The 13,164-nt window shown below is 48.8% G+C and overlaps 1 protein-coding gene across 1 annotated transcript; it reads right to left on the minus strand.

Annotated features, from left to right (window-relative positions):
- Positions 1-1,817: 1,817 nt before the first annotated feature.
- ZNF671 (zinc finger protein 671) lies at positions 1,818-12,948 on the minus strand. The gene is made up of 4 exons (XM_025367116.1): positions 12,710-12,948; positions 5,612-5,738; positions 4,710-4,832; positions 1,818-3,764 (listed from the first exon to the last, which is right to left on the minus strand). Exons 1-4 carry the CDS (start codon positions 12,845-12,847, stop codon positions 2,554-2,556), a joined length of 1,599 nt encoding a protein of 532 aa, XP_025222901.1. The 5' UTR covers positions 12,848-12,948; the 3' UTR covers positions 1,818-2,553.
- Between the last annotated feature and the right edge of the window lie 216 nt (positions 12,949-13,164).

Consider the following 13,164-nt stretch of genomic DNA (forward strand, 5'->3'; position numbering starts at 1 on the left):
CCGAGATGGGCGGATCATGAGGTCAGGAGATCGAGACCATCCTGGCTAACACAGTGAAACCCTGTCTCTACTAAGAAATACAAAAAATAGCCGGGCGAGGTGGCAGCGCCTGTAGTCCCAGCTACTCGGGAGGCTGGGGCCTGAGAATGGCGTGAACCCGGGAGGCAGAGCTTGCAGTGAGCTGAGATCCGGCCACTGCACTCCAGCCTGGGCGACAGCGCGAGACTCCATCTCAAAAATAAAAAAAAAAAAAAGAAATTAGGAAAACCAGCCAGGCATGCTGGCTTATGCCTGTAAACCCAGTGCTTTGGTATCGCTTGAAGCCAGGAGTTCAAGACCAGCTCGGGCAATACAGTGAGACTCCATCTCCAAAAACAAAAACAAACAAAAAAGTTAGCCAGGTGCAATGGTACATGCCTGTAATCCCAGCTACTTAGGAGGCTGAGGATTGCTTAAAGGCAGGAGTTCAAGGTTACAGTCAGCTATGATAGTGCCACTGCATTCTATCCTGGGTGACAGAGAGAGACCTGGTCTCAAAACAAAAAAGAAAACTGGAAAAACAGACAAGTCCTATAGGTAACCCTATATTGACTCTATTGTCTCTTGCCTCTTGCTTCAGGAGCAGCCCTGCCTCAGTGATAGCAAAAAGTGGCAACCAAGAAAGCTATTTCCATGATTCACCAGGAACACTGGCTAAATTGCAAAGCCACATCCCTGAAATGCTAGATCTTCCTTCTTTCAATCTTGGTTTTCCTACCCACTTGTGCACCCAGCGATGGTCTTCAGTTGAGCCATCGAGTCTTTGGGAATCCACAGAATGTTTAGATTTGCCCTGGGAGTGATGCTGACCACCAAAGAGACACAGCTGTGGAGGTTCTGAAACTTTCTGTACACTCTCATCCTATATAGCCATAGTATGGGAACATCTGAGCATGTACCTTTAGAAGTGGCACATCCTAGGCCGGGCGTGGTGGCTCATGCCTGTAATCCCAGGACTTTGGGAGGCCGAGGCAGGCAGATCACCTGAGGTCGGGAGTTTGAGACCAGCCTGAACAATATGGAGAAACCCCATCTCTACTAAAAATACAAAATTAGCCAGGCATAGGTGACGCATGCCTGTAATCCCAGCTACTCAGGAGGCTGAGGCAGGACAATCACTTGAACCCAGGAGGTGGAGGTTGCAGTGAGCCAAGATCGTGCTACTGCACTCCAGCCTGGGCAACAAGAGCGAAACTCCATCTCAAAAAAAAAAAAAAAGAAAAAAAAGAAAAGAAAAGAAAAAAAAAAAGAAGTGGCACACCCTTTGTAGTGTGCTGCAATCTCCTCAACTCCCTATTAGTCTCACCCAGTGTTTCTATACCAATTGTAATTACCACCTGGCTCCTAGAGGTCCTCCACACAGGGATACCTGCCTACTAAATTCTGAACACAGATTCCTTGACAAGAAGCAGGGGCCAGCTTCCCACTAAGTGCTTGGAAATATGGAACACTGGATGGGAACCAGTGACCAAACTCATGCTCCCAGGTGCTCTAGAAGTTGTTACAGCTGATCTCTCTTCATGGTTACCTCCAAACCCATAGTAAAACTGGCATCCAGGTCACATGATTTGTCTCACAAAGCCCTGCAGTCTGTCTTAGAAGGCCTTGAACAGCAACGCAAATTAGGTCAAAGCTGTAATCAGAGCTGTTCTCTGCCATACTGTTCTTTGCTCTAAGGGACAGAAAACTAGGACTCCCACAAAAGCTGTTAACTTGTTCATGCTGAGAAGACAGCTGTTTCCTCAATAGACTCCAAACAATAAACAGAACCCACAATATTAATTGTGGCTTAAAGAACAGGTGTTTATTATAATGAGCAATGTGAAGCAGGCAGTTCGAGAGCTGGGTGACTTGGAGATTGGATATATCCATAATGAGCATCATATGAAACCAAACAATCAACGCACGTAAGCCTCTGCAGGCTATTTGCAGAATCTTTTTGTGTCCTCTTGAACAAAGCTGATTATTTCCATGCCATTTACATCAAAAGAGAGAAAATTAAGACCCCTAATGGGCTGTGAGACCACTTACAATCCTTTTAGGGACTGGGGAGAGAAGAGAGGTCTGCCTGTCATAAGCATGCTGGGGTAAATGGTAAACGCAGTATGATTCTGTCAAATGGTAGGGGCAGATGGCTCCTGCCCCAGCAAAGGCCAATAGCCATTTAAAAAGTGCAACACAGCTGTTGAAAGCATCTCACATACTTGGTGCTCACAGGGAATCTCCCCAGTGGGAATGTCCGTATCTATGAAGTTTCACTTCTGACTGATGGTTCCCTCACAATGGCTGCTCCCAGAGTTCCAGTCTAGGGTGAGCTGTTAGGCTGAACAGAGATAGCACATGGCTTGGACTGCTAAGGCCTGTGTCTGGTGTGAAATTTCCAGTGGCGAGTAAGGTTCAGCCTCCAGGGAAAGGCTTTCCTGTATCTGCTGCACTCATTAACTACTGCTAGTTCCCCACCATACAGTAAGTTGGGGGCATTGGCCAAAGAATTTCCCCACATTTGCTACACTCTTAAAGCTTTTCTCCAGCGTGAACCCTCTGGTGCAGAACAAGTGTCTGTTTCCGGATGAACTCTCTCCCGCACTCACTACACACATAAGGCCTTTCCCCAGTGTGGACTTTCCAGTGCCTGATGAGGTTGGGTCTTTGAGTGAAGGCTTTCCCACACTTGCTGCACTCGTAAGGCTTTTCTCCAGAGTGAACTTTCTGGTGTTGAATGAGTTTAGAGATGCAGCTGAAAGCTTTACCACATCTGCTACACTCGTAATCACTGCTGTGAATTCTCCAGTGTACATTAAGGTGGGAGCTTTGGCTAAAGGCCTTCCCACATTCACTGCACTCATAAGGCCTTTCTCCAGTGTGAGTTCGTTGGTGCAGAACAAGTGTGTGTTTCCGACTGAATTCTTTCCCACATTCGCTGCATACGTAAGGCCTGGCTCCTGTGTGAACTTCCTGGTGTCGAATGAGATTCGACTTACTGCTAAAGAATTTCCCACATTTGCCACACTGATAGAGTCTTTCACCTGTGTGAACTCGCCTGTGCTCAATCAGGCCAGAGATTTGTCTAAAGAATTTCCCACATTCGCTGCACTCATATGGCCTTTCTCCAGTGTGAACTGTCTGGTGTTTAAAGAGGTCGTAGCTTTGGCTGAAGAATTTCCCACATTCGCTACACTCATAAGGCCTTTCTCCAGTGTGGATTCTCTGATGCCGAGCAAGTGTGTCTTTGCGGGTGAAGGCTTTCCCACATTCACCACACTTGTGATACCTCTGTCCCATGAGAAAGCCATTCACAAGCTTGGTGCTCTTGTGGGGCTTCATCCTGCTGTGAGAGGCCTGACGCTGAAGAAGGCCAGATGTGGCTGAAAAGTCTCTCCCACTTTTCCCACATGTGAGGGTCTTCTCTGGCACATGGACTCTGCAGCTTTTCACGGAGTCTCTGCTCTCCTTCCTTGGGAAGAGTTTCCCTTCATTGGGCTGGTTCTGGTCAAAGTCTGTACTGAACCAGAATTGCTTTCCACATGCCCCGCACAAGTATGGTTTCTGCCTGGCTTTTCCCCCATGGTACTTAGCCGGGTGTAAGGTATCTTTCAATATTGGGCCACATATGTCACATGGGTGAGTCTGCAGCTCTGCCATGACAGTCCTGACCTGTGACACTCCTGCTACAGAAATGCTCCGCTCAGAAGATACCTCCTCATTCTCCACTCCATACCAACAACCTGAAGACACAGAAATGCTGATTAAATGCATGTTTACGGGTGGGAAGGGGCAACCCCATCATATATGTGCATTTGACACACGCAGGAGTAAGTTCATGAAACTGTTTTCAGGATGAGAAGCATGGTCAGAGTGAGGAAGGGATGGCTTTGAGGTAGTGAGCCTCTGGAGGTCATACCATGGGGGAGGGCCAATGAAGGGCCAGGATATAAGAATGGAACCAAACAGGCTGGCCATGGTGGCTCACACCTGTAATCCCAGCACTTTGAGAGGCCGAGGTGGGCAGATCACGAGGTCAGGAGATCGAGACCAACCTGGCTAACACGGTGAAGCTGCTTCTCTACTAAAAATACAAAAAAAAAAAAAAAAAAAAAAAATTAGCCGGGCATGGTGGCGGGCGTCTGTAGTCCCAGCTACTCAGGAGGCTGAGGTCAGGAGAATGGCGTGAACTCAGGAGGAGGAGCTTGCAGTGAGTGGAGATCACCCCACTGCACTCCAACCTTTGCCACAGAGCTAGACTCCGTCTCAAAAAAAAAAGAATGGAAGCAAACAAATGGCTTCCAGTAGGGCCTTGACTGTTAGTGACTCGTGAATGCTATGAAAAATGTATCCAGTTCCAGGAAAATCCAACTACAAGTGAGCAGTTGGTGTTCAAAGACTATTTAAGAATATATGCACATCTTGTGAACATTAATAGCAGGTCAATATTGCCAAAAATGCAGACAGAATAGTGGGAAAACATGGGTGTGAGGTGAAGGCCAGTGGTGAGGATGGCAAGGGGCTAACAAACTAGAAATGATATGTCTTCATGTCAGCAACAGGGAAGGACAGATAGAAACGCTGTGTGGCCACTGGCCCTGGAAACAAACACTGACGTGAACAGTTAATGCTGACAGTTCTGAACCCAGCTTTGACATACATCATGCCCTTCCCCGATATCCACTCACCATGTCTAAGTCCGCTCTGGGCCTCTCTTTCTGTGGCTGAAGTCATATCCACCTGGTCATACACCCAGGGCTCTTCTGCTTGCTCTAGTTTAATGACTGCACATGATCTAGAAAGTGCAATTCCTAAGAGAAAGTCAGAACAGGTGAGCAGCCAGCACAGGTCCATGGCAACCCACCCTATGATGGACTACAGGTAAGAAAAGTAACCTGGGAGCAGTTGTGCAGGAATAGAGCTAAGGTCCCTGTAAGTGACTATGTAAGTGCCTATAACTCCTGACAGGGTCAGGCCCTAGAAAATGTCACCTGGGCTGGGCGCAGTGGCTCACGCCTGTAATCCAACACTTTCAGAGGTCAAGTCAGGGGATTACTTGAGCTCAGGAGTTTAAGACTAGCCTGGGCAACATGGCAGATTCCCATCTCTACAAAAAAATTAGCTGGCCGTGGTGGTGTGTGCCTGTAGTCCCAACTATTCAGGAGGCTGAGGTGAGAGGATGGCTTGAGCCTGGGAGATAGAGGTTGCAATGAGCTGAGATCGTGCCACTGCACTCCAGCCTGGGCAACAGAGCCAAACGCTGACTCAAAAAAAAAAAAAGAAAAAGAAAATGTCACCTGGAGAAAGGGGGCAGAACCTTGGGCACAGAGGCATCATAATTTTGGACAGAGTCACCAGTACAGAAAGTGAACAGACCTAGTGAGATCCACTGGGCAAACCACAAGTCTCATGACCCCAAACCCTTGGCTGCATGGCTTCAGGACTGCTCAGCAAGTAGGGAGGACACTCCATACAGCTTAGCCCTGGCACCCTGAGCACCTGCTCCAGAAAACTGGTGAAGGAAGCAGTGCTCATGATCCGACCATGGGAAGAACAGAGTGGTAAATGGAGAAAAGCATGAGGACCTTACCCAGTGAGGCTAAAAGTGCAAAGTTCTCCAGCATCACATCATGGTACAAAAGTCTCTGAGCATCATCAAGAAGCTCCCATTCTTCCCGAGAGAAGTATACAAACACATCCTCAAAGACCACACAGCCCTGCAACAAAAGCGACAGGAAGGGTCATAAAAAGTCTCTTGACCCATGATCCCCAGTCTGCCTACCCACAACATCCTGCTAACTGACCTCCCAGGTTCCCAAGTCAGAGATACCAAGTGCTGGTACCACTGGTTCTCACTCTCTCCTGATTACCCCAGAAATCACTGTGTCAGCCCACCGCAACAACAGGCAGGCTGACAGATAAATGCCATGTACACTCTGAGCCAGCCAACTCCCCTGGGGTACCCAAGAGCACAAATCCCAGGTATGAACCTAGGCTCATTTTTCTCAGTTAAGCCCCAAGTCACAGGACCATCAGCTCACACTTCCTCCACTCATACACATCACTCTCTGGACTACATCTCCCTCACATCTCCAGCTTTCCCACCACCCTACTGGCCCACCCTATCTCCCTGGACTCCCCAATGTCACTCTACATATAGCATTAAGAGTGTTTGCCAAGGGCGGATCACAAGATCAAACCCTGTCTCTACTTAAAAAAAAATTAGCTGGGCATAGTGGTGTGTGCCTGTAGTCCCAGCTACTTGAGAGACTGAGGCAGGAGAACTGTTTGAACCTGGGAGGCAGAGGCTGCAGTGAGCCGAGATCATGCTACTATACTTCAGTCTGGTAACAGAGCGAGACTCCATGACAAAAAAAAAAAAGTGCTTGCCAATCAGTATCCCATCTTGCCCTAAACCACCAATGGCCCCATTGCCAAAGAAAGCCCTATTGTTGCTCTGAAAGCCTCCCAATCTGGCCTTGTTCCTTTTTTCAATCACAGGCACCTCAAACCACATGAAGATCTCAGGTATCCTCAACCCTCTTCCATTTCTTTGTTGCACATTGTACCACTGCTTGATATGGATTGGATGTGTATCCCCTACAAATCTCATGTTGAAATGCAACCCCTAGTGCTGGAGGCCCAGGGAAGTCAAAAGACTGGACACCCCTGATTTAAAGTGAGAGATGTGTAACTACTCCTTTAACTTGAACTCTTAGAGCCCACTGTAGGGTTATTAACTGATCTGATTTCAATATTGCTGTGCGTCAGGGAATAGGAACACTTGAAGAGAGGGAGAAGGATGGGGATCAGCTGGTCAGTGAGGCAGTCAGAAGACACACAATATTTAACAATTAAGACTGCCCGTCTCGTATAGGTGTGGCTTGTGGTGCCACATGATGGCCCAAAACAATTACAATAGTAACACCAAAGATCACTGATCACAGATCACAACAACAGGTATAATAAGGATGAAAATGTTTGAAATATTGCAAGAATTGCCAATGTATGACTTCAGGGATGCCACAAACCTTCAACTTGTAAAAACAGAGTATCTGCAAAGTGTGATAGAGTGAAGCACAGTAAGACAAGGTATGCCAGTATAGGGAATGGGAGCAGAAACATTTCCCATGTTGGAACAATTTACCTTAGAGTAAACCTTTGGTAAGAACTTGCTGGCAGGGCATGGCTGCTAACACTTATAATCCCAGCACTCTGGGAGACCAGCCAGGCCAACATAGCGAAACCCCATCTCTACTCAAAATACAAAAATTATTGTACACCCGCCAGGGCATGGTAGCAGGTGCCTGTCATTCCAGCTACTCGGGAGGCTGAGGTAGGAAAATCATTTGAACCTAGGAGGTGAAGGTTGGAGTGAGTTGAGATCATGCCATTGCACTCCAGCCTGGGCAACAAAAGCAAAACTCCATCTCAAAAAAAAAAAAAAAAAAAAACAGAACTTGCTGTGAGGCAGCTGCCCCCAATGAGCCTGTCTTTTTTTTTTTTTTTTTTTTTGAGACGGAGTCTCGCTCTGTCACCCAGGCTGGAGTGCAGTGGCCGGATCTCTGCTCACTGCAAGCTCCGCCTCCCGGGTTTACGCCATTCTCCTGGCTCAGCCTCCCGAGTAGCTGGGACTACAGGCGCTCGCCACCTCGCCTGGCTAGTTTTTTGTACTTTTTAGTAGAGACGGGGTTTCACCGTGTTAGCCAGGATGGTCTCGATCTCCTGACCTCGTGATCCGCCCGTCTCGGCCTCCCAAAGTGCTAGGATTACAGGCTTGAGCCACCGCGCCCGGCGAGCCTGTCTTTCTTGGGAAATGCATTTAGTCAAAAGAGCTAATGGATGGTCAGGCACGGTGGCTCACACCAGTAATCCCAGCACTTTGGGAGGCCGAGGTGGGCGGATCACTTGAGGTCAGGAGTTCGAGACCAGCCTGGCCAATATGGTGAAACCTCGTCTCTACTAAAAATATAAAAATTAGCTGGGCATGGTGGCACGCACCTGTAATTCCAGTGACTCCAGAGGCTGAGAATAGCTTGAACAGGAGGCAGAGTTTGCAGTAAGCTGAAATTGCACTGCTACACTTCAGCCTGGGTGACAGAATGAGACTCTGCCTGAAAAACAAAAAAACGGTTCTAAAGGAGGTTGAGACAATCTATTGCATGGCATTTAAGGTATTTTGTGGCTTTGGCAACACTGAGTGAAGCAGGCTCATTCCCTGCACTGAAGGAACTTATCAGTGTGTGTTTCTCTTAGTTCAGGTGGTTCAAAAGTGAGGGTGAGAGAGGGGATGTTAGCAACATGGCGGAATACGAAGCTCCTGACTCTTTCCATCCACGGACACATGAAATACACGCCTATTTACAGACTATCCCCTCTGAAAGTGAGAAACTAGTTGAGAGACTGCTGATCACCAGGCAACTGAGAAAACATCTGTCTTAAACAGGTAAGAAAAGCTGAGGAACACTCAACCATGGACCCCACTGTGGGCACTGTTCATACAACGGAGAAAGGAATCCCCAACACACACCTTCTCCTGTGAAGAGGATGGTGTGGACCTCACATATAGTTCCTAACTCTAAGGTTATCCATGATTCAGCTCTTAACTCACCAACTCTAGAGAGCTAAGGGGAGGAGACATCAGCACCTCTGTACTACTCACAGGGAATGAAGACCCTGGAAGTGCTAATGTGCCTATATCGAACTACTGCTTTTTTCCTGTGGTCTCTACAGACCACAGTCCACACAAGCGTCCCAACTTGTAATTCTTCTCTCCGAAGAACTGCACTCTAAATCTCCTGGCTCTGTGAACAGAGGAGACTGGAATACACATCTTTCTAGATCACAGAAAAAAGTTTGGCCGTTTGCCGGGCGCGGTGGCTCACACCTGTAATCCCAGCACTTTCGGAGGCCGAGGCAGGCAGATCACCTGTGGTCGGGAGATCGAGACCATCCTGGTTAACGTGGTGAAACCTCGTCTCTATTAAAAATACAAAAAATTAACTGGGCATGATGGCACGTGCCTGTAATCCCAGCTACTCGGGAGGCTGAGGCAGGAGAATCGCTTGAACCTGGGAGACAGAGGTTGCAGTGAGCCGAGGCGGTGCCATTGCACTCCAGCCTGGGCAACAGGAACGAAACTCCATCTCAAAAAACAAACCAAAAAAAAGTGGCAGTTTGATATGGGCACTCAAGCACTTCCAGGGTCTTCATGCCCTGTAAGTAGTGCAGAGAAGGGGCTTTAAAAAAACAGCCCTTGTTTCTCCCCAGAAGAGGTTTATGCCATGCATAGAGTGCTGCATCTTTTACAGCTACCTCCCGAAGGGCTCCATCGTAAACCTCTTACCTCTGAGAGCAGAAGGAACTAGGCAAGTCTTCCTGGATCACAGAACGAATAGGCAGAATTAAAAGGGCATGAAAATATTTCTAGCAGCTACACCTCCTTGGAGCACTGCAAAAAAGGGGCAGGAATGTGCACCTCCAATTTACTCTCCAGAAGGGGCTTACAGCACACACTTCTAGTGGCTACTTAACAGTCTGGCTTCTACCAAATTTATATCAGGGAGCTGACAGGGCAAATAAAACAGCCAGAGCCGGCCGGGCGCGGTGGCTCACGCCTGTAATCCCAGCACTTTGGGAGGCGGTGGCAGGCGGATCACGAGGTCAGGAGATCGAGACCATCCTGGCTAACACGGTGAAACCCCGTCTCTACTAAAAAAAAATACAAAAAACTAGCCGGGCGATGTGGCGGGCGCCTGTGGTCCCAGCTACTCGGGAGGCTGACGCAGGAGAATGGCGGGAATCCGGGAGGCGGAGCTTGCAGTGAGCTGAGATCCGGCCACTGCACTCCAGCCTGGGCGACAGAGCGAGACTCCGTCTCAAACGAAAACAAACAAACAAACAAACAAAAAACAGCCAGAGCCCAAGCATGGCACTTCATGAGGCTTCCATATGGCTCAATGATAAAATCCAGGCCTACTCATTCTTCCTTTGGCCATGCACTGAGTATCACAAGTTCTGTAACTCCCACCCAAGAGACTGTCTCCTTAAAAACTACTCTGGAAGTCAATGGGGCTTTGCATTTCTGAGCGGCCCCAAACTACAGAAAATAAAAAGGTGGATACACAATGAGTCTACTTCCAGAGGCTATCTCCCGAGAATCAGAGGATGCTGCCCAAACATGACTTTAGGCATTTAGTCCTCTAACTAACTTAATGCAGGCAGCAGGAGATAAATACCCATGCTCAGCTGCATCATGAAAACAGAAGAAACCGGAACACATTCAACACCCTCAACACATCCCAGCGACATCAAGAGAGTCTGGTTCCTACCTTTCTGGCCTCAGGATAATGACAGAATGTAGTACATCGTAAGTTCCAGAGAGTTACCAAAAACAGAGACAGCATTCTGGACAAATACAAAGATTAGAGAAGCACCTTAAATCTTTAGCCAGATGGATTGGTGAGATCCTTCTACTACACTTGGCAAGACTGGGAGAGGTAGTGAACTTTTTTTTTTTTAAATGGGGTCTCAGCCAAGCGTGTGGCTCACGCCTGTGATCCCAGCACTTTGGGAGGCTGAGGCGGGTGGATCTCCTGAGGTCAGGAGTTCAAGACCACCCTGGCCAACATCGTGAAACCCCGTCTCTACTAAAAATAAAAACAAATTAGCCAGGCGTGGTGGCGGATGCCTGTAATTCCAGCTACTCACGAGGCAGAGACAGGAGAACTGCTTGAACCCGGGCGGCAGAGGTTGCAGCGAGCCAAGATCGTGCCACTGCACTCTAGCCTGGGCAACATGGTGAAACCCCATCTCTACTAAAAATGCAAAAATTAGCTGGGTGTGGTGGCAGGCACCTGTAATCCCAGCTACTCAGGAGGCTAAGGTAGGAGAATTGCTTGAACCAGGAGACGGAGGTTGCAGTGAGCCGAGATCGTGCCACTGTACTCCAGCCTGGGTGACAAGGGCGAGACTCCATGTCAAAAAAAAAAAAAAAAAAAAACCTTGGCCAAGGCATGGTGGCTCACTCCTGTAATCCCAGCACTTTGGGAGGCCAAGGGGAGTGGATCACCTGAGGTCAGGAGTTTGAGACCAGCCTGGCCAGCATGGTGAAACTCCATCTCTACTAAAATACAAAAATTAGCTGGGCATGGTGGTGCATGCCTGTAATCCCACCTACTGGGAAAACTGAGGCAGGAGACTCACTTGAATCCAGGAGGCGGAGGCTGCAGTGAGCTGAGATCACACCACTGCACTCCAACCTGGGTGACAGAGGGAGACTCCATCTCAAAAAAACGAATAAATAAATAAATTAATTAATTAAATAAAACTAAAGCCAAGTGCAGTGGCTCACACCTGTAATCCCAACCCTTTGGAAGGCTGGGGCCGGTGGATCAGTTGAGGTCAGGAGTTCGAGACCACCTGGGCCAACATGGCAAATGTCCCCCTCCCCGCGTCTTTACTATAAAAACTAAAATTAGCTAGGGGTGGTTGCGGGCTCCTGTAATCTCAGCTACTCAGGAAGCTGAGGCAGGAGAATCTCTTGAACCCGGGAGGTACAGGTTGCAACCACTGCATCCCACCCTGGGTGACAGAGTGAGACTTGGTCTCAAAAAAAATAAAAATAATAAACTAAAAGAAAACACACAAAATGAGGGTGAGATAATCAGATAGTAGCAAATTTATAGCACACCACACATCGTTGCCATTCCAGGCCAAACTCCTGATACCCTACAGCTCTCTCCTTCTACAAACACTGAAAATAACCTTTTCAAATGCCAGGACCCTTCTCTTCTGGGGGGAGTCTCAAGAATGCCCACTCCCTTTTCCCTGTCCTCCAGTCCCAGCCTTCTCATCTCTTACCCCAGAGATCATCTGAAATAACATACTTAAGACTGCCCCACTTAAATCTGACCTCCTGGCCTTGACCTAGTCCAGACCACTCCCTTTACCCCAAAGACATTTTAAGCCCAGTCCCTTCCCCACAATTTCACACCTTCCTCTCTAGTTGCCTAAGTGGGGACGGCTCCACTCTGAGACATATCAGAGTCACCATTCCAAAATTCAAACGCTCATGGAAAAACACAACAAAAACACCTTGCTCTTTCATGCCTTACTTTCAATCATAGCTGCATATGCTGGAGCAGAAAATCCTGCTGGTTTCATATTTAAAACCTACCCGGAATATGATCACTTCTACCTACTCACCTGCCATTACTCTCGGTACATCCACCACCAAAGCATTCCTGGAATCCACTGCAGCCGTCTCCTTACCGGTCTCCTAGTATCCATCCTCACAGTCCCCACCCGAACTAATGTTCTCCCCTGCGCAAATTTCGAGACACTTAAAATCCCAGCTAAGATCACGTCCTTCTATTCAAAACCCTCAGGTAATCTCAACGCCCTGAGAATGAAGGGACAACTTCTCAGCCTGCCATTCCAGGCGCAGTTCCTCAAACTCTGCTCCGTGTTGATGAGAACACTGTCTCCCAAATGTCTGGGGATCAGCAGCACCCCCGAGCCTTTACCTGCGACGTCCCCTCCGCCCGTAACTCTCCCACACCCACCCACAGCGAGATAGGACCCCGCCCAAGAGTGCGTCGCTGTCCTGGGACACAGGGGCTGCAGGAACTTTACGATTCGGAGTCGGAGAAAGAGTGGCTGAGGGCCGGGAGGATGCAGCACCCACCCGCGCGGAGTCCGTTAGCTCCGCCACAGGACCGTGGGCGCGGTCAGCTGCCGGGAGCGGCAGGCGTCTCGATCGGGGACGCAGGTACTTCCATCCCCGTAGAGCTTCGGACGCGTCTGGGGACGCTGGGGACAACATCTCCGCGCTTTCCCGACACCTCCACCTGCGGTCCGCCCAAGCGTTACAGAGACCCAGCCAGATGCAGCCTGACAGAAACAAACAAAATGTCCGTTAGGAGGAGGAGCCGGAAGTCCCGCCCACGCACCCTCCGCGCGCACTGAAACACCCCTCTCTTGGGCCCTCATTGGATATGCAACGTATAGGTTTCTGGGTAGTGTAGTTCCCACGGAGCCATCCTTCAAGGCGGAGGATTCTCGGCCTGGGACTGGGGCCAAGGTGTTTGGGGAAAGTAACCCGAGTTTCAAAGGACTGGCAGGACTTCCGTCCTCTTTTTT

Source organism: Theropithecus gelada, chromosome 19, assembly GCF_003255815.1.
Source record: "Theropithecus gelada isolate Dixy chromosome 19, Tgel_1.0, whole genome shotgun sequence".
Classification (NCBI taxonomy): Eukaryota; Metazoa; Chordata; class Mammalia; order Primates; family Cercopithecidae; genus Theropithecus; species Theropithecus gelada.

Bases quoted from the DNA above. Each gene is read 5' to 3' on its own strand.
- ZNF671 (XM_025367116.1), bottom strand. From the start codon at position 12,847: ATGTTGTCCCCAGCGTCCCCAGACGCGTCCGAAGCTCTACGGGGATGG. The intron at 5,739-12,709 runs GTGGGTGCTGCA...CTTTTGTTGCAG, and splicing joins AGCTAACGGACTCCGCGCGG to GGCTGTGTGGTCTTTGAGGA. The intron at 3,765-4,709 runs GTGAGTGGATAT...CTGTGTCTTCAG, and splicing joins CCAGAGCGGACTTAGACATG to GTTGTTGGTATGGAGTGGAG.